At 41.2% G+C, this 25,842-nt stretch overlaps 1 protein-coding gene across 4 annotated transcripts in view; it reads left to right on the top strand.

Annotated features, from left to right (window-relative positions):
- The window catches only part of CACNB2 (calcium voltage-gated channel auxiliary subunit beta 2), a 225,293-nt gene that overhangs the window by 22,364 nt on the left and 177,087 nt on the right, over window positions 1-25,842 (top strand). For all 4 annotated transcript variants that reach the window (XM_060248402.1, XM_060248403.1, XM_060248401.1 and 1 more), the window contains exon 2: window positions 4,729-4,821. In XM_060248402.1, coding sequence (XP_060104385.1) covers window positions 4,729-4,821 — 93 coding nt within the window. The remainder of the gene's footprint in view (window positions 1-4,728; window positions 4,822-25,842) is intronic.

Genomic DNA, 25,842 nt, shown 5'->3' with positions numbered 1-25,842 from the left:
TTTGTGCACCTCACTTGGGCACACCTTCCACTTTGAAAAGGAATTCTTTTTGCCTTTTATGGTTTCTTTAACTTAGGTTGTTAACTATACAGGCCTCCTTTTAGATTTGGTGGTAATTTTTCAGACTTGATGAATGCATTCTAACTGGACCTCAGTTAAGTTTAAATAACTTCCAGACATTCTGGAGGGATTTGACTCTCATACTTGTCCCTTTTAAGTTCCTTCTGACTAGTCTTTTGCAAAGTTTTTCTTTTGAAATTGAAAATGATTGGTTTGGATTCTGGGAACAAACTTCCATTGACATGAATGTTGCTCTTAATAGCACTGTGATCAATGCTACAAGACTCTCCTGATCCTGTCAGGTTTCCCCCAGGAGTTAGTTTAAAAGCTATTCTGCCACCTTTTTGGTATTAAGCACCAGCAGTATGGTTTCCTTTTGGTAAAAGTGAAGCCTGTTTCTTTGTACATGTTTGTTTTATCTCAGAAAAGTCCTTGATGCCTTACAATTCTAAGGCACTTCTAATAACTGCCTAGCTGGTTTTGTGTGTGAAACTAATAACAATTCTGAGAATGCTGTTTTGGAGATCCTATTATTTTTCCATCTAGAAACCTAATTTTTCCCTCCAAGTTGGCGGGGGATGGGGGCTGTGGCTTACTGACAGAGCATCTGCTTGACATGCAAAAGGTTGCAGGTTCAATTCCCAGAATCTCCAGTTAAAAGGATGAGGTAGCAGGTGAACATATGAACATATGAAGCTGCCTTATACTGAATCAGACCCTTGGTCCATCAAAGTCAGTATTGTCTTCTCAGACTGGCATTGGCTCTCCAGGGTCTCAAGCTGAGGTTTTTCACACCTATTTGCCTGGACCCTTTTTTGGAGATGCCAGGGATTGAACCTGGGACCTTCTGCTTCCCAAGCAGATGCTCTACCACTGAGCCACCGTCCCCCCATAATGTGAAAGACCTCAGCCTGAAACCCTGGAGAGCTGTTGCTGGTCTGAGTAGACAATAGTGACTTTGATTGTTTCAGTCTAAAGCAGCTTCATTGGTTCATGTGTCACTGATGCCAAAATGCACCATGACTGCTGACTCCTCCCCTGAGCTAGCTATCTAGACATTGTGTGATGTCTACAACCTTTGCAGCAGGCAGACAAATTATCATGCAGTCAAAATGCCTGTGCCTGATTGCCTCTTTATATTTGTAATGATTGAATCTCCCACTACCAAAAACCTATCTTCCCTCAAGCCTATCCTAGTATGAGAGGATATCAATTTGTTGTCCAAGGAAGAGGGTCCATTCTTACTTGGCACTCTTCGTAAAACACTGGACAGATCCATCCCCACTGTTTGCTTTCTCTTTTTATAGTTAGTTTGGTTGTTTGAAGCATTTAGAGGTAAGAAGACTGCAGATTTATACCCTGCCCTTCTCTCTGAATCAGAGACTCAGTGACTTACAATGTCCTATATCTTCTCCTCCCACAACAGACACCCTGTGAGGTGGGTGGGGCTGAGAGAGCTCTCCCAGAAGCTGCCCTTTCAAGGACAACTCCTACGAGAGCTATGGCTGACCCAAGGCCATTCCAGCAGCTGCAAGTGGGGAGTGGGGAATCAAACCCGGTTCTCCCAGATAAGAGTCTGCGCACTTAACCACTAAACCAGACTGACTCTCAGAAGGGTGCTTACCTAAACAATGCAGAATCCAGCTTCTTGCTCCAAAACTGCACTCACACACATGCAGGGCTGGCCCTAGACTATCTGTCACCTAAGGCAAGGCTAACTTCTGGTGCCCCCCTCTGCACAAATAACTGATTTTCAAAAACAGATGAATTGTGGGAAAAATGAAAAGCACAAAACTTGAAATTGCTTGCTGACCTGGATAGTCCAAGTCACTGAGTCATGTGGGGGTGCCTAATTTGGCACCCCTAGAAGGCCAGCGCCCTAGGCCCACCTTGCACACATGAGCTTATTCATATGTCCTTTTTCAGTTGTCTCTTGCTTCACTGCTAAATCCATTTCCATCTAGATTCAGGCCTGAGTTTGTGAGGGAAACAGTCTTGGTTGCCCTGACTGATGAACTTTGCTGGGAGAATGACAGGAGCATACATCCTTGTCAATTCTCGTGGACATCTCAGAGGTTTTCATTGCCATCAGTGTTGATACTGGCTGGGTTGGGATTGGGGTGGGGCACTGAGCTTTGGGGGTTCTGCTGTTATTTGACAAACCAGTTCTAAAAAGGGATGCTGGGGAACTACTGCTTGGTCCCTTGGCATTTGGGTTGTGTGTTCCAACTTGTCCTCCATGCTGTTTAACATCTACATGAAACTGCTAGGAGAGGTTTGGAGATTTGGAGTGGGGGGCCAACAATAATATGGATGACACCCAGCTACTCCTTAACAGCTAAGCAAGGTGGATCATTGGAAGTCCTGAGTAAAGGCCTGGAGGAGGTAATGGGATGGGTAAGAGTCAATCAACTTAAACTCTATCCAAACAAGACTGCAGTACTGTTGGTCAATGGAGAAGCTGCCTGGGATCTGTGGTGTCAGCCTGCCATGCTTGTTTTTACTGGCTTGTTCTTATATTGTTTTTATTGTATATTGCCTCAAGTGGGACTCTGACAAAGTGGTCTAGAAATATCCTAAATAGCTCTCATTTAGAACTCCCCAGTTAGCATGACATTCACATATACCTGGTTGAACACTCTCAAGAACCTCTTTGTAAGGTGATAACTTCCCTCTCACCCACCTGTATGTTATGCTTTAGATCTCCCCACTTTTTAGGGAGCTGACATGATGCAGATTGGCTTCTACATGAGGCATTTCTGGTTGCACCCCAGATGAGCACACTAAAACTAATAAAAATTTAGGCCTCAGAGCCTAAGGTAAAATTAGAAATTCTGGAGAAATTAGAAGGATTGTGCTTTTTTAACAGTACTTCTTCGACACTGGTTTGAACATTATGAGAAACACAAAGTATGCATTATGTATTATTTAGCCAAGTTCTGATATAACTGATCAGGCAATATTTTATGTCACCTATAGGCTTACATAGCCAACATTAGTCTCATAAAGGCTAGTACAATAATAAAAATACATTTACTTGAGTATTTTTGTCTCAGTATATTTCCTTGCTTTTATTGTTTTTTAATCTTTAGTTGTAGACTTATAATTTAAAAGGAATTGGAAATAGGCTTTAAGAAAATATGGACATTTTATTTCCAATTAATTAAAAACTATCAGAAATGATTTTATCTAAAGATGTTTTTCAGAGATATAATTAAAATAGATTCTTACACATATGCATTGCAATGGTTTCTGGATGAAGGGCAAATGTCTTGTGACCTTCAAGACAAAAATGAAAAATAATATATCTTATCACCTTTCATCTTTGGGATTTTATTTTTTTACTTCAGTTAAAAACATGCAACAGAAGTCTTGTTATGTTTAACATAGGCTTGTTATGTTTCCTGTGTTTGATATCTATAGGAACAAAGTCTGCTTTAATGCACTTTGTAGATCTGAATAATAAATGGTGATAAGGCCCATTTTCTTCAGATACTTACAATACACTTTAGCATTACTGTCCTGAATTCAGTCCCTTTCTTTCATGAGTAAAGAGGAAGCCAGGATTTAGAAGTTCGTATGTTGTGAGAACACATTCTGTTTTCAGTATTTTAGCTATTATGTTTCCTTTTCATGCCAATTACTAGAGCACTCCCAATTTCCAAATAAGGAGAATTTGGGACTTTACCCTTAAGCTTAGCAACAGCTCCAGTGTTCCTCTCCTCACTTTGGACTTTTTGTTTTGTATTATAGAAAAACAGTCAAGAAGAGCTCTTCTTTGATATTCTCTTATTGAAAATATTGGGTGTTGGGGTCACTCAAATCTCAGCCCAGTATGGAATTTTATGAGGGCAAAAGCATTGTTATATAATATTATTAATGTAAATGAACCTTACAGGATCTTCCAAAAGTATAACACGTCATGATAATGTTAATACAGGGTTGCCAAGTCCAACTCAGAAAATACCTGGGGACTTTGGGGGTAGAGCCGGAAGACTTTCCCATTCCCTAACACAAATAAATAAAAACACAGCAGTGCAGTTCCCTTGAATACAGTCTTCATTTCCTCATCCTCTTTCTTGCCTTGAAAGGCTTCCCTCCACTAAATGAAAGTGAACATGTACATGCACACACTCACAAAACAGCCAAAATAAGCAGTTTGCAAGCACACACTTTTGTGATCTCACTGGGGCAATGTAAGCTGCTGAATGTAACCATCTGCTGTATTTCAACCAACTTCTTCAGACAACAGGAAAACAAAAGCAGAGCAGCATAGGGGTGAAGCTTTCCTCCAAACAAACAGAGGGACTCTGCTCTCTCTTCTTTTCAGACACTCATCAGGAAGACCCACATGGCTCTGCCTACTCTTCCCCACCCATTTAGCTTTCCTCTTGGTCTCCCATCCAAGTTCTAACCACAAGATTTAAAGGCGCACACAGAGTCCAAAACACAGGCAGTTTGCAGGCTTCTTCTAAGCCTGCTGAGGTTTAAAGGCACATGATGGCTGTTGGGGTGGGGTTTCCCCCTGCTGGCTGGTGGCAGGGGGGAGCCTGCAAAACTGGGGGAACCCCTACCTGGACTTGGGGATTGGCAATCCTATCTCAATACTTGTACTTTATATATACCTATGTGACAACCTAAATAACAGCATTTTCTCTTTTTCTACAGTCTTATGGCAAAGGTGCGAGAAGAAAAAACAGATTCAAAGGATCAGATGGGAGCACATCTTCTGACACTACCTCTAACAGTTTTGTCCGACAGGTATACTGAATTCCCCCCCCCCCCCAGTGGAATGCTGTCGTGTTTTGTTGATCTATAACTGAGACAAATAGCGAATGAGGGTAGTTGTACAGGTTTCTGTTGACAAATGTATGTATGTTTTGATGTTTTTGAGAACTCTTGACCAATACTCCCTCTAAGCTATAGAGTCTTGTGAGCAAAAATTCTACTTTGTCAGCTACTGGCATTAAAGTTGTGAGCTACTGCATAAATTAGCTTGCTCTAGGGCCAGTTTTCCTGAGGTAGGACAAAAATGTGTGAGCCGGAGGCTAAAAAAACTGTGAGCTAGCTCACACTGACATAGCCTAGAGGGAACACTACTCTTGACTCTTATGCGAATAAAGGCTTTTGACTGATCCTGTGAAACCTGCAAGGTTGTATATACTCATAGAAAATTTTGTAACAAAAATTAAATTTCCGGGCTTCTAGATTTCTGAAGAATGCTGAAAGCTGTTTTTTATTGTTAGTTTGATGATCAAAATACATTCTAAGGCTCTATGGTTCTGGAATGAGAGGACAAAGTGCTAAAACTGGCCTCAGGTCTACTGATCTTCAATGCATTATTTTTTTTTATATACATCAGCGGTGGCCAACGGTAGTTCTCCAGATGTTATTTGCCTACAACTCCCATCAGCCCCAGCCAGCATGGCCAATGGTTGGGACTGATGGGAGTTGTAGGTAAAAATCATCTAGAGAGCTACCGTTGGCCATCCCTGATATACACACACACCATTTTTAAGTTTTGCAAGACAGTTAAGGAAACTGGCTTTACGGGAGGAAATGTTGACACCACAGATGTGGCTTGTGAGTGCTACTATCACACATCAGGGAATTCTGCTTTAAAAATCATGGACAGTACAGTCTAGTAGTACCTGATTTTGATCAGCATGTCCCACTTTGAGCTCAGTAAGCAGCCTTAGATAGCTGTTTTTCAATTGATCTAACATCAAAGTATTGTTGTAAGATTATATGGAACGTGACAACTGAAGTTTGTTGGAAGATAGTGAGATACAAATGTGATGGATTTTTAACAATATAGCAGTAGTGAATACATTTCCTCCTTATTCTAATATGGTTTTATGCCTCTCCAAATAATGAATTAGAATGCAGTTGAAAGAGATGCTTGAGCAAAATGGTGCAGTCATTAAAACTTTAGGGATTATTCAGCATCCTAGAATATTTTAAATTGAATGCATTTGCATGACATAAGTGCATAAAATTGTGCTTAGAAATTTAGGTTGATTTCACAGGATGTTTTAATTTGTAGGAATGCTTGTAAAGTGAATCTAGGGCTTAATGGGTTTATTGGTGTCTTCTGCTGAAGGAACACTGTGATTCAGCTTCTATGTAATTTTTCTTATTCTACAGTGTTCATAGAAGAATATAAAATCTACCATAGTTTTACCACTCTAGGAAGCAAAACAAGCACTAGTTATATTTTAACTAACATGTTGCTGGCATCTGTATTTCAGAATCCTTGGTACCTGAATTTTCCATATCATGCATTTTCAGGGCATTTTTTTTTTAGTTTTTAAACCTTTTTTTACAGGTTTTATCAGCACATTTAAACCTGGATGGAGTAGATAGTGTTACTAAGCTATACTGAGTTAAATCATACCACATAATCTAGGTTTAGGTTCTTCTGGTTCCAAGCAAGCTCAAACCCTATGTACTTTCCTTTGAACAAATTAAGTGGTGGGTCTGGGTTTAAAAAGAATGGGTAAAATTCTCAGTAAATTAGAAGTTGTGGAAATGTGTCAAAAGGAAATATACAGAGATTTTTATAGCTTGGCGTTTAACTAGCAGTGTCAAATTTTATCATCGCTTGTTAAAAGCTACATTTCTCATTAGATATGGATTTTAATTAATCTTATTATTTTGAACACACGCGATTTCTGGAAATAAATTATTTATTCATTTAAAATATGTATGTAGTTCCTAAATAACATTTTTTGCATTTTTGAGTGTTTTACATAGTATGCTCTATAATGTCACTACATCTTATCCCAAGAGCTGTCCTCTACATCTTATCCCAAGGCTAGCCCCAGCTCCTGCTTGGGAGACTTCTGGAGATTTGGGGGTGGAGCCTGTTGAGGACAAGTCCCTCAGTGGGATACAATGCCATAAAATCTTCCATTTTCTCCAGGGGAACTGCTCTCTGTAGTCTAGAGATGTGTTAGGGAAATTGCTTTGGATCTCCTCTTTAGTTGGGGAATTAGCATAAGAGATCCTGGCAGAGCATAGGAGGGATCTTTTACCTATTTATGGAGGTGCAGTTTTCATGAAGGAGATTCCAGACGAAATATATTTTAAAATGTTTACTTAGAAAAATATATAAAAATACAATCACACATTCAAACAAGGTAAATAATTCATACAACAATCACACAGCTCCTAGGGAAAATAAAGATGAAATTGATAGGGGTAACACAAGGGTAAAACATAGACAGGGTGATACTACCTGGTCCAGATGTGCTGAGGTCCAGTTACAACTTGAAGATGTAGAAATGCACTACCATTGCGCCATGTCTGAGAGGCCCCCTTACTTAGAGTAATGGGGGAGGAACAATCTGGTTACATGTGCTCAGACTGAACAAGAAGGTGTGGCTTGTTCTCATATTTATAATCTTTGGAGGGAATCAGGCCCTGCCAGAAAAGGGGCAGTCTTGTGGTGGGCAGTGATGAGTCTTTTCTGGGTACCTGTTTGGGTGCTCACCTCAAGCCAATGAGCAGAGCTGAGTCTGGTCACCTGAATGGATCTCCAGGTAACCATAGATAGTGCTTACACAGTAATTACTATAAGGATGGGTCAGAATGCAGTTGATGGGTTTAACTGGTTTGGTTTCAACACCCAGGAAGGAAATCAGCATAGAAGTAAACAAAAAAGGCTGAGTAGAACTAATGGGCTTGCGGGATGGGGCCATTGATCAGTAGCTGAGGATTAAGTTATGAGTCATACTTACCAGCAGACCCCATTGTCCTCATGCATTCAATTTGGGTGGGGGAGTGGGCCATGTCAAGAGGATGCCTTAGGTGATGACCAGAACAAGTTCACTGCTGGTTCTACTCCATTTTGAATTGAATATTTCCTTGGCCTATTTCTGATCAGATTCCATTTTGTTTCCAGGAATAGGAGCCCCACTCTCTAGCTACTGGGGTGCTCCTGTATGAACAGGCAGTGCCTCTTGGTCACAGATGCATTGTAATTTGAATTTCCAGATCCCACCTGGAGGGTGGCATCCCTGTGGCATCAGAAAGCCAGAGGTGGTACAGGTCAAAGAGCTGGAGCCTGGAGGTGGGAGAAAATGAGGTTTTCCTTTTCCCACAAATTATCATGCTCCCCAATTGTTCTAGCAAATATCTTGTCTCATTCTAAATATGATACGTACTGTTGGTTGTTGTTTTGGGAAAAAAAGCATGTTACAAGTTTTCTGCTAGCTGCATATGATTAAAATTAAGCCATTTCCACTCAAAATGTGGAAACCCCCCCTCCCCATCTTTTCTGAAAAAAAAAATGGATATATGCCATTATCCTAAGATTTGCAAACATAGATCTTGATTTCATAAGTTTAATGCGTACAGTCTCACAAAACTGTTGGATTGCAAGAGTGTCTTTGCCTGGCTGTAGTTTTTATGCTGTAGTTTTGGATACAGTATAGCTGCATGATTGTTAAAGTAAAGATCAGTCAGTCAAACCTAACTAAACAAAATTGCTTTGATGAAAGGAACAGATATCTTTTGAAGGAATTTTGTAAGCTGCTGAAGTGTGTTTAAGTTATATCAGTGGACATTCAATTTGTATTTTGTAAAGATTGATCTGATAAAAAGACTGTAATCTTTGGTACTCTTTAAACTGATATATACAAGGCATTATAAATCTAGCCTTTCAGCCTTTAAAAACTGGCGTGATTCCTGTTACACTGTGTTCTGTCATAAACAGAACTATAAAGTGAATTTATTATCTTGTGGCATTCAGTAAAGGCTTTCTTTAGGCTACTTTATGGATGATTAATTACTTACACGGATGTTACTCCTGAATTGGAAACTGCATATATAGTAGATTGTTACGTGTTACAAAATATGTACATATTTATATTGCCAAATGTATACATAGCAAGAAACTTTTGTTGGCAGTGGGTTCCCAGGATGTTGAATGTGTATATATGGATTACATGAAATTTCTTAGACAAAGTTCGTTAAGCACTTTAAAAAGCAAGCCAGTGTACAAAACATATACTAAAGACAGGTCCTGCCCACAAAGGCTGTAGATAATCAAATGAATTAAGAGAATGCTAGAATAAAAACAGAATCTGTTGATCATTTGTGGTATGTTGTGTAGTTGTAAATATGAGTTTTTGAACTGGATTTTATGACTAGTATTAATGGACAGGTTATAGCTATGCAAAGAAACTGGGGGCCACAGACATACCTGGTCCCTATTTATGGGCCTGTGGGAGCGAGGTGGCAGGTGACACAAGGCTGGAGGGCTGCCTGGGCTGGTGGAGTAGCTGAGTGACAGTCAGGGAGGCTTCTGCAACTGTGCAGCCTCCCCAAACCTCCTTCCCACGCCTGGCCAACCAGGTTATGTAGAGCCCTGCCATGCTGCCTGACCCAGTTGGCTTCATGGCTTTTCATGAGGTAGAAGCACTTATGGTCCAAGGCTCTTACAGCTGCTGCAACCATTTAAGTTGTGACCATTTTTAGTCCAGAAGGCTGCCAATGTTTTTGGCATTCACCAAAGGGGTGGTTGCCTTTTCATCTCCTCCCTAATTTGGCACTTGAACTGCAAATGTGGGTGTTTCTTCTAGGGAACAGAGCACAATTCTAGGTTCCCAAAACAATACAGTGCAATCCTAAGAACACTTTTCTGGGACTAAGTCCTATTGAATAGGCCTGAGTAAAATCCTGAGTAGCTCTGCTTTGGGTTGCTTGCTTTTTGTTTCCCAAATCTGGATCTCATTTTAAGGTCTATGAGCATCTCTGAGGCATGCATTCAGAAATTGTGTGCTGATGTTGGAATGCCTCTCTGAATTCATAGGAAGAGCACCTTCATTATAGGAAGAAATGTGGTATGCTAGGAGCCCCATAACTACCATGTTCCTGAGAGTACCACAGATAGGGTTGTGAATCCCTGTTTGTGCAGATGCATTTTTTTGACAGGCCAGCAGACAGAAGAAAAAGCCTGGCCAGTCCAACCTTATCACAAGATACCTCCACTCAGCACAGGAGACCCCATGGAAAGGCCATGGTCTCTCCCATAGAAGGGTTCAGGCCCCAGGTTGGGGAATAATCTGAGCATCAATTCCTTATAATAGAAAGGAGCTTGAGTGAGTTCTGGGTGGAGGGGTTGAGGAGCCACTGTCACTACCACCTAGGAGCCTCTTGGGGATGCAGGGCCTGCTGCAGGCTAAGCCCAACCCAGACCTTGTTGTGGGTTGCCTTAGCCGTGCTCACTCTGGGGTGGGCTTCTCCAAGCTTCATAAGCAAGAGGAGATGCTGCACCCATTTGCCACTATTTCTGTTGTCTGTATTTGGCGGCCTCATGGAGCCAGAGCCTGGAAAGAAGCCACCACAGCCAGAGAAGAAGGAGCAGAATGCAGCTATGGTGAAATACCTGAAACTCTCTAGTACTATGGCATGGGGGGGCAGGGAGGGGTAGGCATTGGAGAAAAGGGGAGAAGAAGGAGGCAGTGATGCAGCTGCTGCCAGGTTTGGAGATGGTGGTCACCACTTTATCGAGGATACACTGCTGGTGTCATTCCACTTTGGGGGAGGTCTTTTCTGGAGCCCTCATGGATCTCTTCGAAAGGTTTGGACCCCATGAAATCTGTGTTGACCATCTCTCTCAAAAGGGAGTACAAGGATAAATTATTCCAAGTTGAGACTTCCAAATCACCTACCCTTTTTATCAAAGGAGCACTCTGTGGTTAGCTTTACTACCTCAATATAATACATTACATGGAGGGAAAGCCACAGTGTTGCACTCTATTTCCTTGCCTAGGAGCCTCTCTGAGCCAACTCCTCTCTCTCTCTCTGGCATCTGCTCCTCCTCCTTGGTGGTTTGGTCTTCCCTTTCTGCTTCAGCTGCGATCCTCTCTCTCTCCAGTCAGATTCCTCTGTTTCCTTCTTCTTCTCTTTTAATAGCCCCACTCCACACCTGCGGGACCGCCTTGCCCCACATGTTCCCCAGAGAACACTGCGATCAAGCTCTCAAAATCTTTTGGCTGTCCCTGGGCAAAAGGAGGCTAGACTCCACTCCACCAGAGCAAGAGCCTTCTCGGTTGCGGCCCTAATACTTTGGAACACCCTCCCAGAAGCCATCAGGGCCCTGTGGGATTTATCGCAGTTCCGCAGGACCTGCAAGATTGAGCTGTTTTGGATGGCATATAACATCTAATGGGAGGGGGCTGCCACCACATCTGGATCCATCGTGCTTTTATTACTAACTGCCTAGGAGCTGTGTGTGTGAGAAAGAAAATATTACATGATCTGCCTGAAGTAGCACCATTGCCATTTATCTGATTGATTGTTTTAATATTGCTTTTGTTTACTGTCTATTTTATGCTGTTAGCCACTTTGAGTCTGTACAGAATGGGCAGGATATAAATATAATGTAAATAAATAAATAAACACCTGATCTTTGTGCTTTGTTCCAAGTTTCTGGTTCTTACCCAGTTCCTGTTCTCCATAGCTGTGCCTTAAATCACCTGAGCCTAGAAAGCCATTGCTTCCTCATCCAGGCTTGCTTGCTTCCTCCATGCCTCCTGAGCCTCCCTATGGGTTTTGGGTGCAGTACCTCCTCCCACTTTTTCCCACTGTGATGATCAGCAGTCCTCTCAAACCCTCTGCTAAAGTATGCTGAATGTTGTTTTAAAACCTGAACAGGTCTAGTTGCATATGCAAAAATTAAATTTAAATATTTTAAATATTTTATTGATTCTAGTTCTAAGTCTTTAATAACATAACTTAAACTTCAAACGTTCACTATAATATTATGACAATATAGCTAGTAGATTCAGTAGCAATGTTGGACTGAGGCAGCAGAACAAAGTTTTACTCCAGTGGCACCTTTAAGACAACAAAGTTTAATTCTGGGTATAAGCTTTTGTATGCATGCACACTTCTTCAGATAGGGTTAGTTACTAGTTTCTCCTTCTATATGTGAATATGATTTTCCTCCCATTCAGTGAATAGTGTCTGGATACCACATTCAAGAGGGAAAAAGTTTCATCGGGGAAGTGACTTTTATAGATGTACACTTGATTCCAGCAGCAACTTTCACCAGATCTTTTTGTGTTTTGATGCCTCACAAGCTGGTCTAGATTGTACCCCTTTCTTTGGGCTATGGCCAGGAAAATAATCTGCTGTACGCCAAATGGAAGTGCTGGATTTCTTCCAAACTGTACAGCAAGTAGATTTCTGCTGAAGTACAGAAAAACCAGTGGGAATATTACAGAATGTGCAAGTACACTTTAATGCCCGATTAGACAGCATTATATTTGCAGCACAGATATCTTTTGGAAATATTCAGCTTGTCATAAACCCGATGTAGGTTTCACCCATTTCATATCAAGTCTCTGTACTGAAGGAAATCAAGTTAATTGGTCCTCATTTTTAGGTGAAGTAATCTCACTTTGTAATAAAAATTAATCTCAAACCATGTGACAAGTGGAACAATTTAGGTTCTTCCCAAGTGCTTTTTTACAGGAAAAAAAAAAATACCAGTTGACATTGGAAATATGCACAGACTGAATTTATCTGCTTGCTGACTTGATTTAGTCTCACATGCTGTGGTCTACCTACTGGTGCAGTGTTTCTGGTTGTTACATTGCAGTGTTGGGAGTTTTATGACCCACCCTAGAACTGCATAAGGACTGTTTGTATAATAGGACTATTGCAATGTAAAAGTATTTTATTAGATATTGTTTATCTTTTCCAGTACAGACCTTGTATACTGCCCACTGACAGAAGGTTTTTAAGGTGTCTGATAAAGCATGTGTTAAATGACTTAAACAGATCATTTTTTTTGTTTAAAAATCTTGCATCTGATATGGAGGCAATCTGTTGCCACAATTCTGTGAAAATTGCCAGTTAGTAGTCCAAGCTATTTCTGTCCATTCTTCCACAGTTCACTAATGTACATTCGCAAGATTTTGTTTAGTTTCCCTGCAGAGCTATTCAGACACTTTTTTTAAAATTCAAGGAATATAATTTGGTTTTTTCCTCCACTGTCCATTTCCATTTTTCATTGCAACACTAAAGAGATTAAGAAAATAATGCTGGGGTCATATCGTACCCTTAGCAGTGGACAGTGTGCAGAAAGTACCAACATCCTCCAGATACTACTAGGGGGGAAATGTTTGTCTTGTGGTTGCTCTTTAGTCCAGAGAAAGTGAATCATATTGTAAAAAACATTTGTAGATAGAGAAACAGTCTCTCAGTAGTAGAAATGTTTGTTAGCTATATCTTGTGATTTTTTTTTAATGTTTTAATGTATTTTGTTTAGTATCAGTCAGTATAACAGTGGTAGGAACAGGAACAAGGGGAGTTCTTTTGTTGTGATTTCAGTAGTGGCAATGGCTGTATCAGCATTTACAGGATGACAGCTGGGAGTGGAATTGCTAAACCTCATTTGACTCCTGTCAGCTCTGGTGCAACAGTGGGAGTGGTTGTGTCCCGTTTATCTCCAGTGGGAGTTATAGTGAAATACTGTCTCACATATATTCTGATCACAGCAGTCTTTATTTTTTTCTGACAAGAGGACACACCATACCTCAAGTGCAGCATAAACAAATAATGGAGGTCCAAGAACTGGCTTTAATATATTTTTGAGAACATTTGTATGCTGACCTTATGTCTCCAAATGGAGGTACCAAAGGCAGCTAACAATTCATAAAATATAAAAATAAAAACATGCTATAATGCTTCTTTCTTTTGGTGCAAACTGCCTTGATTGTATGTACCTTCCAGTGACATGTAAGAGATCTTTCAGATTATCATCCTAGCTCTCTAACAATTTAATTTATATCCCACCCTCCCCCCTTAAGGCAGGCTCAGGGCAGCTCACAGGTTAGGGTCAAAAATGACCAACAAGATAGAAACATCAATAATACATAAAACATAAAAGCAATATTAAAATATCAGTTTAAAAACAATATAACAGTAGATGCTAGGACAATAATTCATGATGTAATTACGTTTCGATGGTAGCAGTATAACTGGATAGTCAATCTTAGATGTTCCAAGGGACCCCAAATTGCCATAGCGTGGTAGGAAGACCAGAATGATGTTAAGTTCCGGTTTATGGGCCTAATCCATTGCTGTAAGTTGTCCTTATGGGAAAGCAAGGTGGAAGAGTGCCGTTTTACAGGCCCTGCGAAACTGTGGAAACTCTCGCAGGGCCCTAACATCCTCTGGCAACTCATTCCACCAGCTAGGTGCAGCTGCGGAAAAGGCCCTGGTTGACTGAAGCCTAACTTCCCTGACGCTGGGGACTGTCAACAGGTTTTGAAACCCGGACCAAAGTGCTCGCTGGGGCATATATGGGGAAAGGCGGTCCCTGAGGTATGCAGGACCCTGGCCTTATAGGGCTTTAAAGGTTAAAACCAGCTCCTTGAAGTGAATCCGGTACATTATTGATAGCCAGTGCAGCGCTTTCAGCACAGGCTTAACTGTGTTCCCATAAAGGAACTCTCACAAATAGCCTGGTGTTGGCGTTCTGCACTAGCTGTAGATGCCGGATTTGGGACAAGGGCAGCCGCATGTAGAGGGCATTACAGTAATACAGCCTCGAGGTGACCGTAGCATGGATCACAGTTGCCAAGTTGTCATGTCCGAGAAAGGGGACCAACTGTCTCACCATCCGTAGATGGTAGAGTGCTGACTTGGCAGTGGCAGCTACTTGGGCCTCCATTGTTAGGGAGGGTAACAAGTACCCTGGCAGGTAGAAGTGTCTTGAGCCTGGTATTGGAGACCACTAAGCCATTTGTTTTTTGGGAGTTCATTGTTTATTTGTTTGTTTACAAAGTTTATACCTTGCCTTTCTGCCTCATCAGGGCCACCAAGGTGGCTAACAGATTAAAATATACATCCTTAAAACCATGAAAATCAAACAAAAGCACAAACAAAAAAGAGCCAAACAGTCTGTTTCAATCAGGAATGCATGAAGTTGATGATGATGATGATGATGATATTGGATTTATATCCCGCCCTCCACTCCGAAGAGTCTCAGAGCGGCTCACAATCTCCTTTCCCTTCCTCCCCCACAACAGACACCCTGTGAGGTGGGTGGGGCTGGAGAGGGCTCTCACAGCAGCTGCCCTTTCAAGGACAACCTCTGCCAGAGCTATGGCTGACCCAAGGCCACGCTAGCAGGTGCAAGTGGAGGAGTGGGGAATCAAACCTGGTTCTCCCAGATAAGAGTCCACACACTTAACCACTACACCAAACTGGCTCTCCAAGTTGTCCAGTCACCACACACTCAATCACCTTGTTCAAGAATGGAACATTTGAGACTGTTCAGTAGTTTCTTAAATCTCCTGGACTTCTATAGTAGTAGGGTTTTGTCCCTTTACAGGGTGGAGTTCACGCCCAATGGCATAATGGCATAAATTATCCATCCATAGGCCTGTTATCCGTTCTCTGCAATGGTAGCTGTTCCCCTTCAAACTCTAGCAGGGCGTGCCCTTTGGTATTCCTGAGTATGAAGTCACTCTGACTACAGATGTTTCACTTCTTTGTTGGGGTGCTCATTGTGAGGAGTTTTCTGCTCAAGGGACATGGTTTCATTTATTTATTTAATCAGATTTACATCCTGCTCTCCCCTGACGGGCTCTGGGCGGCTAACAACAAACAAAAGCAACATAAAATATTTGTAAAAATACAATAAAATAATTTCCATACATTTTATAGTCATTAAAAGTCCAAGATGCACGTTGATGTTCTGGTTATTCTGATGTTTCTGGTTTCAATTATGTTAGTTCAGTGAGATTGTCAGTGCTGTGGAATAATAGCTACCTCCTTTAACCATTGAAGGCAAGTTTGAACAGTTTGGTTTTACAGACCCTGCAGAACTATGGCAGGTCCCCTCAGGGCCCTGATGTTTTCGAGGAGGGCATTCCACAGAGCGGATGCTATTTCCAAGAACACTCTAGCTCTGGTGGTGAACAATTGAGCTTCTTTTGCTCTGGGGATCTTAAGAAGATTTTGGGACCCTGAATGTAGTGCTCTCTGGGGTACGTATGGGGAGAAATGGTCCTGAAGGTAGACAAGTCCCAGGCCATATAGGGCTTTAAAGGTTGTGACCAGCACCTTGAAGCGAATCTGGAATGCCACAGGCAACTAGTGCAATGTTTCCAGCACAGGTTGAATGTGCTCCCATACAGATAGCTTCATTAACAACGTGGCTGTTACATTTTGCACCAGTTGCAGCCTCCGAATTTAAGTCAAGGGCAGCCCCATGTAGAGGGTGTTACAGTAGTCTAATCTCGAGGTGACCGTCGCATGGATCACTGTTGCCAAGTTGTTGTGCTCCAGGTATGGAGCCAAATGCCTTATCTGCCTAAGGTGGTAAAATGCAGATTTGGCAGTGGCTGCTACCTGGGCCTCCATTGTCAGCAAAGGCTCCAGGAATATCCCTAAGCTCTTGACCTTTGGAACTGGTGCCATAGGCGTCCCATCAAAGGCCAGCAGAGGGATATCTCTACCCAGACTACCGCAACTTAGGCACAGGACCTCTGTCTTCCCTGGATTCAATTTCAGTCGACTCTGCCTGAGCCATTTCACTACGACTTGCACTGCCAAGTCCAAATCTTCCAGGGTGCAGCTGGACTGGCCTCCCATCAATAGTTAGAGCTGGGTGTCATCCACATACTGGTGACAACCCAGCCCATATCTCTGGACAATCTGAACAAGGGGGTGCATGTAGATGTTAAACAACATCAGGGAGAGAACTGCCCCCTGAGGCATACCATATACAAGTGGGTGCCTCTGGGATGATTGCTCCCCTATAGCCACCCTTTGTCCCTGGTCTTGGAGAAAAGAAGTAAGCCATTGAAGGCAGACCTCTGAATCCCCACATCGGCGAGGTGGCAGGACAGCAGCTGGTGTTTTTCATCAGAAAAAAACAGCTAAATATTAATATAATTACGGGCAGTTCACCATGCTCTCTGCTGTTTTGCAGATATCCTTTGGAACTGCTCCATTTTGATCTAGAGGGATAATACAATTACAATGTTCTACTTGAATAAGCAAGAAGAAATGGGTTCCACGGTATGATGCGGGGAGGCCATAATGGCACTGAAACTCAACACTTCCCTTCATGCTACCCATATTTTGAGGATTTTAAACAAGGAAGCAACCAGACTAAGCAGGACCGATATGGGCTCTGATGAGTGGTCCATCAGGGACACTTACCAAAACCCAGTTTTTCCCCTATGGGGGCTCCCGGATGTGAACATTTGCCACAGCAGGAAACGTGGATGCTGCCAGGTTTTGTTCCCTGGTTAGGAAAGGCCCAGATTCTCTTAGGGATGCCTTTCAGATTTCTTGAAAGAGGGTCTTGTTTTATGTATTTCCCCTTTTTCTGTTCCTCATCAGTCATAAAGAGGGTCAGGAGGGTTGGGACAGATAACTTCCTTTTGGCTTTGCCAGATTTGGTTTCCTGCCATGATGGCTATGGCTCAGAGCTGATACCTTTGTCCCCCAAAACAGCCAGATCTGAACAGTGTCAATCAGGTGCTGCATCATGATGTATGTTGCCCCAATTTGATGGCATGGGGGTTCTAACCTTTTCTCAAGAGCTTAGTGAAGTTCTCCTGCTCTTGCTCAAACCTGCTTTTAGGAAGCTTTATATATGCAAGTGGAATAATTTTGCCCTTTAATGATTGTTTAGGAAGGTGTCCACTGTTAGGGCACCTTTACAAACTATATTTGATTATTTACTAGCTTTGAGAGCTAGGGGTTTGGCCTTTCTGTCTCTTAAAGTTCACCTTGCAGCCATTTCTTGTTACCGCTTTGGAATGGGCAAGGAATCAGTTTTTTCTCACTATTTATCCAAAAGTTTCCTCAAAGGCTTATTTAACCTTTGCTCTCCCTGGGTCCTACTGGTTCCGCAGTGGTTTCTTCCAGTAGTTTTGGCACACCTAATGTTGAAACCATTTGAACCATTAGCTGCGTGTTCAGTGGCAGGACTGTTTCTTGGTGGCCATTATGTCATCTAGGAGAGTTAGTAAACTTAGTGGCCTTAGGAGTTTTTGAAAGTTTTTTCTGAGAGGGTAGTTTTCAGGCCTAGCCTTCATTTTCTTCCATAGATTGTATCTAGGTTTCACTTATCCCAAGAAATCATTCTTCCCTTCACTGAGTTCTGAAAATGAGAAAGTGTTGCACTCATAAAAGGGCTTTATTATTTTACCTTAAGAGGATATTAGAGGTTTGTACAGACAACAGAGCACATTTTTTGTGTGTGTTTTGATGGCCCTAATAAGGATAAAAGAGCTTCACTCCAGACCCTGTCCTGTTGGATTATTCTGTCATCAGCAAATGCTGTGCCCAAGCTAAATTGCCTTGTGCCATTCAACCAGGGTAGTGGCTTCTTCTACAGCGTTCCTTGATGCAGTGTCGTTGATTGAAATCTTTCAAGCTGGTACATGGTCTTCAGTGGACAGATTTGTGAGAGACACTTTTGAGAAATCTTCCATAATAGAGAAGGATTCAGCAAGCTATAAACCAGTGTCCAACCTTCCTTTTTGGGAAAGGTTATTGAAATGGTAGACTAGCACCAAGAATACCTGAATGACATATCTTCCTTAACACCAATAAAAGACTAATACTTTTGCAGCAAACTGCAGATTTTTGTTATATGTGAGTCACAAACTATGGTTTGTATTCATCTCTAGAAAACAGTATTCCAAACCATGGTTTAATCCTGAAGTGGGAGTCTTTACAGTGGCCTTGCATGAAGAGAAGAGAAATGAAAGGGAGCAGATAGTCAAGGTTCATCAGATTTATTCTCAGATGAACAAATGGGTTCATGGGTTGAATCCCAACCAAATTTTCGATCAGCAGATTGGAACTTTACTGACTTTCCCCTCCCACTGGATCCCACTGATCTCCATGGGGGATAGCAGATCCTGAGGAACAACATGAGACGATCTACAGTAGGAAGGGGGAATTGGTCAAAGTTGCCAGTATAGTATGGCTCCAACCTCATGTAAGTTGCTACATCTGAATGTAGAAGAGATACATTTGATTGCCTAATAAAACTCTGTCTAAAGGAAGGCTATTCAGTACCTAAAAAATTTCCTATACTGTATTTTCAAAAACAAAAAAGCAAGCCTTCCAAGGATGGAGACTCTATAACTTTGTGTGTGTTTTAATTATATTATCTAGATCAGGGGTGTCAAAATCATTTGTTATGAAAGCCGGATCTAAATGAGACCTTGTTGGGCCGGGCCATGTCATGTTAGGCCAAGCCATACTGGGCTGGGCCATGTGTTTACCTATTTAAGATTAGGTAGCAGAGATATAGATTTTATAAAGAACACAGACAAACCCAAATATATAGTTTTAAAAAACTTAAAACATTAGCACTCATTGGTTTTAAAGATGCTTTCTTTGTATTTCTCCCATGGGATCCAGGGAACTGGGCAAAGGAAGCTCTGGCTCTTTCCTTCCTTCCCCAGGGGATGGAGGGGTGGGAAAGGAGCCTCAGCCAATAGAAGGAAGAGAGGCTTGGCTCAGAAGCTATGCTGTGCAATTGAGAGAGCCTGGCAAAGCAAGCTATGCCTCACCCCCTTCCTCCCCAAGGGAGGAGCCTCAGCCAATGGAGAAAATAGAAGTTTTGCTCTGCACCTCCTGTGCAACTCAGCAGACCTTGCAAAGCAAGCTGTTATGCAGAAGGAAGCAAGATATAGGGAGAAGGAAGCAGATGACAACCAGTTGCTCGGGGGCCTGATAGGAGCCCTCCAGGGGCCTGATTTGGCCCCCAAACTGCATGTTCGACACCCCTGATCTAGATAATTTATTCCAACCTGCCTTAGAAGAAAGGTATAGGAATTATTCTGATGGAAAGTCTGTACTTAACTGTGTTGTATTTTCAGGTTTCATATAATAACACGTCCATATAATTTTACATATAAATGTTGTGATGTTTAAAGCAGATAAACTTCATATAAAATTAAAACAAATGTCTGAATAATTGTCCCAGCAAGTAACCTGCTCTACAGGAGTAACTCCAAACTTTCAGGAACTGGAGTAACTGCAAATTACACCAAGATGTGCTTTCAAAAAGGCATTATCAATACCTATTCCAAACTTGCTTTGGCAATATCTGTTTCTCTAATACACTAAAAGTGCTATCCTAAGAATAAACCCCCTGAACAGACCTGAGTAGGTTTCTGCTTAGTGTTGCTCTGTTAGAGGGTTTCAGATGTTCTGTGTGGTTCAGCCAGAGTTAATTTTTTTCTTTGTAATTCTGCTTTGTACAGCAAACAGCAAACCATATTTTGTGATTAGGATGAGTGGTAAACTGCAGTACTGCAGTCCAAGCTCTGCTCACAACCTGAGTTCAATCCTGGTGGAAGCTGGGTTCAGGTAGCTGGCTCAACGTTGACTCAGCCTTCCATCCTTCCGAGGTTGGTAAAACAAGTACCCAGCTTGCTGGGGGGAAAGTGTAGATGACTGGGGAAGGCAATGGCAAACCACCCTGTAAAAAGTCTGCCATGAAAATGGGAAAGCAACGTCACCCCAGAGTCGGAAATGACTGGTGCTTGCACAGGGGATTACCTTTACCTTCCGAGGAGAGGAGAGGAGAGTGAGGTGCATGAGCCTGTGGATTCCTCCACTTTCATATGTGTAGTGTTTTATTGTTAGATGTGAAACTAACCTGTGCCTTTCAAAGAGCTTTCATTGGCCACTGTGCTGCACATGGATTTGATTTTTAATTGATTGTGTGCACCTGAGTGCACACACTGCAGTAGTGGAGGTACTGACTGAAACTGAATCAGATACAAAAGCTAGCCTCCAGTATATTATATTTATGTACAAGGATTGTTTGCACTTTCATATCACAATTCGTCAATTATGAACATCTACCTTCTATTTGCCATCTGATTCTTTCTGTTGATTTTCCAAATATAGCATTGCTTCTCTGGTTTTGATGGACTAAATAATACTGCAATGCACATACAATCAGATATATAAACTTATGGTCTTTGAAGTTTTTGGAAATGATTGGTTTCCCCCATTTTTTTAAATATTTTCTATCTGCACTCTGTTTTTGCAGTCCACAATGGATAGTTAGAACCTGATACCAAATGAAGTGTGCTGGAAACATTTCTTTGTCACTTAGGTGTCAGGGTTACATTCGGATGTCTGCCTTTCTTCCATCTGGCTTCAATGGTGTCACTAGCACCTTGACACACACAGTACCTGGATTCTTATACCAGTTTGTCAAGGAAGTGGGTCTGCTTGACTCAAGAGTGTGCAATGGCAAAGGTCTCTATAGAAGAGACCCCAAATGAGGAAGATACACAGAATGCAGATCAAAAGCAAATCTTGGATACAGAGCACAAAAAAGAGGAATTACAAAATGAAGGTGATCAAGAAAACAAAGAGGAAGAATCAAATGCAAATGAAATTCAGAATGTAAACAATGTTTTAGATACTAAACCTCAGAAGGTAAGAAAAAGCATAACATTTACATTTTCTTGTTTTGGTTTTATAAGCTTGTTGTAACATACTTTCTGAATTTTTCTTGAATGAAATTAGGGATGGACTTGTATTCAGATATATGAGCAGATCAAAATTATTACATCGTCTTGAGGTTCAAGGAAAAGTAGAGAAGGGATATCTATCAGACAGGAAGATGCAGTTAAGACAGTTCAAAATATCTAAGATGCTTCTCTGAACTAGCTGGTTGGTAGCTAATTCATTTCATGTGAAACATATAAAATGGACAATTTAGCATATATGTGGATACTCCGTGCAAGAGTAGTTTGGTTATATTGACAGGACTGACATAGACATTCATTGAAAGGTCACCAAGTTTAGGTATGGCAGATATTTAAAGATAAAAGGATGATGCAACTATGTGGGGTAGAGAAAGTTTGGTCTTATCCAGGACCTTTTTTGTAGAAAAAGCCCAGCAGGAACTAATTTGCATACTAGGCCACACACCTCCTGACCTCAAGCCAGGCAGAACTGCGTTCCTGTGAGTTCCTGCTCAAAAAAAGCCCTGGCCTTATCATCTTGTTTCTGTTATCTCCTGTTTGGAAAACAAACAAGAAATCAGATGTAGCCTCTTGTAGACTTGGGAGCAAGAACTGTTTAATAAAACTCCTGTTATTCTCTCCCCCACCTCCATATTCTATAGCTTCTGTAAGGTTGTCAAAATATCCTTTCACAGCAGTAATATCTATTATGCCGAGGTATGTCTTTGTATAGCTGTGGGAGTTTAGGTCTTGCCTTGGGAAATTGCAACAAAAACACACTTGTAAGATCTAGACACAATTAGTCCAATGTCCCAAATATATCAAACATTCTGAACATACCAAATATTCTGAAACTGAAAACCAGGGCTTTGAAGGTTTTGTTCAGAACATCTTTTAACAGCTTGACAGGTGACTTTAAAAAGAAGGTGTGAAATCTTTTAAAACATTTGCCAGTTGTGTGAGAATAAATTACATAGTAAAAGTGTCTCATATAAGAACATATTAAAAAACTTGTCTCCAGTTTACAAAGGCATTTAGCTATTATCTTAATGAAGGTATGCCTCTGTAGTATAATAGATCCAAGTGGGCAGCCATGTTGGTCTGAAGCAGTAGAACAAAGTAGGAGTCGAGTGCACCTTTAAGACCAACAAAGTTTTATTCAGAACATAAGCTTTTGTGTGCTCCAAGCACACTTCATCAGACGAAGAATCAGGTATAGTGGGCAGAACTACATATAGCTGGTAGGCGTGGTTTAGAATGCAAAATGGTACAAATTTAAGATCCAATGACAGAATAGTAAAATTAACAAATTGAGCAAACCTTTGATCTGGGTAGCATGAGTATGCGAAAGCAATAAAACAGCAATATGTCAAAATGTGAGAATGTCTGTTAATCATTCTATTATATAAGCCTGGGTCAAAAAGAGGGCATTACTTTCTCAGTTTTTCCATCCAACTAATTTACCTTTTAACATGTAACATACATATAGTTTGCCATTAGAAGAAAAATACATTAAAATATAGTGGAAGATGGGTTTAGTATACGTAATGAGATAAACAGCCATACTCAAATAGGGATATTGGCTGTTTATCTAATTTTACCAACCTCGGAAGGATGGAAGGCTGAGTCAACCTTGAGCCGGATACCTGGACCCAGCTTCCACCGGGATCGAACTCAGGTCGTGAGCAGAGCTTAGGACTGCAGTACTGCAGCTTTACCACTCTGCGCCACGGGGCTCTCCACACACACACACAACTTCACATCATGTCTCTGGCATCTCATTGTAGTTTTCTCTTGAAACAGCTATGTAACTTCCTAATACAATGGAGCCTGGTGCATTGCTTGATGTACTGAATATAGTGAATACAGTGAGTGGGAAGGCACATATGTTGTTCTTCATATTATATGCACCCACTGAAATTTGTATTCCTTTCTGTTACATTTATGGTAAAGCATTTGGTTTTAATACATTTTTCCCTGAGTTCACTGGACAAAAAGATATCTATCAATCACAAACTGGGAGAGCCAGTTTGGTGTAGTGGTTAAGTGTGTGGACTCTTATCTGGGAGAACCGGGTTTGATTCCCCACTCCTCCACTTGCACCTGCTAGCATGGCCTTGGGTCAGCCATAGCTCTGGCAGAGGTTGTCCTTGAAAGGGCAGCTGCTGTGAGAGCCCTCTCCAGCCGCACCCACCTCACAGGGTACCTGTTGTGGGGGAGGAAGGTAAAGGAGATTGTGAGCCACTCTGAGACTCTTCGGAGTGGAGGGCGGGATATAAATCCAATATAATCTTCATCTTCTTCATCTTATACTTAAGTCATTTTTCCTGGTTATCAAATTCAGCTTTTATAGTATAATTCATCAGAATATGGAGCAACAGATCTACCTGTTAATATGTATGGACAGAATTTATATTGGTGTATTTTACATTGATGGAATATTTGAAGTACAAATGCATGGATTCAGAAAATGCATGGAACATTTTAGGGAGAACTGCAAAGTCTAAACCTCTAACAAAATATTTATGTATGCTTTACACACTGTCATTAGTAGAAGTACTCTCTAAGTTGAAATGAAAATGAAGAAGACAGATGGGGAAGGCCTTTGGCTTTTTTAGCCCCAGCCTGAGGAAGGTTTTTATTCCAACCCTGCTGTCACTCTTGATTTTCTGACTGATCAGGAAAAACCACAGAACTTCAGCCTTCCTTTGCTTTATAGGTGAATCTCCAGCCATGCTCATTTCATGGGCAGGCTGTTACTTGTGAGAAAGCCACTCATGAAAGTCAGAAGTCAGTAACTTTTCTCCTTACTAGGAGGGCTGTTCCTTTTCCTGTAGCACCTCCTCCTCAGTAGAGATGTTCCTCCTTCATCTAGGGGTTTTGTTAAGGTCAGTGCAGCGTAACCCGTGAACTCTGATACGTATCGTGGGAAAAGCATGTGCAATTAATATTCTTCTTTCTTAGTACAATTGGCTAAAATAATGATTAACTGCATTTCCTGTTCTTAGAACTCATGGTTCTGATGGCTCTGAAATAAATTAGATAGTATATAATCTTTTTTGCACTAATGGTGTTCCTATGTTTGTAGAAAGACATTTAAGAATGATCTTAAATGCTGACGAATGCTGTTATAACGAGGCAGAGAGTTCAAATCATCCTTTTAAAATGCTTTTGCCTTTTTTGGAATATCAAGACACAAACATACAGTGTATTGTGGAACTGAAGCACTTGATAGGATGAGACCTTTGGTAATTCTTGGACTTTTAATATAAGGTATTTTACTTGACAGTGAACAATGCACTTGCTATTAGGTTCATATTAAATTCCTATAAAAGTTATTAATTCTATTATTTTTCTCATTGATTCCTTGGTGCTACTTTTTCAGTATTTGAAATATTCCTGTCTTTGTATTATGTACTGTTCATAAATGATTTTGTAATATTTAGAAACAACCTGAACTCTTCCTGATAACATGGGGAATATTTACCTCACCACAGAGAGATGTGTTGGTGGCGTAGAAAAGTACGCCAATGTACAGAATTGTTAGAAATAATTCATTTTAGATGTTTTCCTTTCAAAAATTTGAAACTTTGTTATTTGTCTAATACCGTAGGTTTCAAACATAGTTTTTTGTTTCAAACGTTAAAAAATCAAGTACCTTCCTGTGGCCACATTTCATTTTGTAGGTTAGGGAAGAAACCATGGCCACTTTGACCACATCTCCCATATGCCTTCACAGCTCACTTGGTTGAGACAATGCTAATAGAACACCCAAGACCTGTCTCCCCAATGGGGACCATCATTTTCCTCTCCTCCATTGTATCCTCACAACAATTATGTGAGGTAGATTAGGCTTGGAGTATGTGACTGTTCAAGGTCATCCTGCAAATGTTCATGGAAAGGGGGATTCAAACGTGGGACTCCCAAATTGTGGTCTGACAATATCATGTCACCACTAACACCTTATTAAGGACAGCTAAGGTCAATCAGGAACAGGGGGTGGAAACTGATCTATCTCTACCAAACCCAGTCAAACAGACTACAGGATCACTGGTAGAGCTGTCCCTTTTGCCACATGCCCTTGAGAAGAAAAACTGGTGCTCAATTTTCTGTGAAGCTGCTTGCAGTAGTGCAGGACAAGGGTTAGAACAGGAGAACTGAAAGCCCCAGAACAGAGCAACTAGATGCACATTGATCCCTACAGCTGTTGGTTGTGTTGCTGACCCAGTGGATAGATAGTATGGCAGTGAGAAAGGAGTCCATTCCAGCCTCTATTCCTGTTGGATGGCTGTCT

Source organism: Heteronotia binoei, chromosome 10, assembly GCF_032191835.1.
Source record: "Heteronotia binoei isolate CCM8104 ecotype False Entrance Well chromosome 10, APGP_CSIRO_Hbin_v1, whole genome shotgun sequence".
NCBI classification, from domain to species: Eukaryota; Metazoa; Chordata; class Lepidosauria; order Squamata; family Gekkonidae; genus Heteronotia; species Heteronotia binoei.
This window is presented reverse-complemented; position numbering and strand designations above follow the sequence as displayed.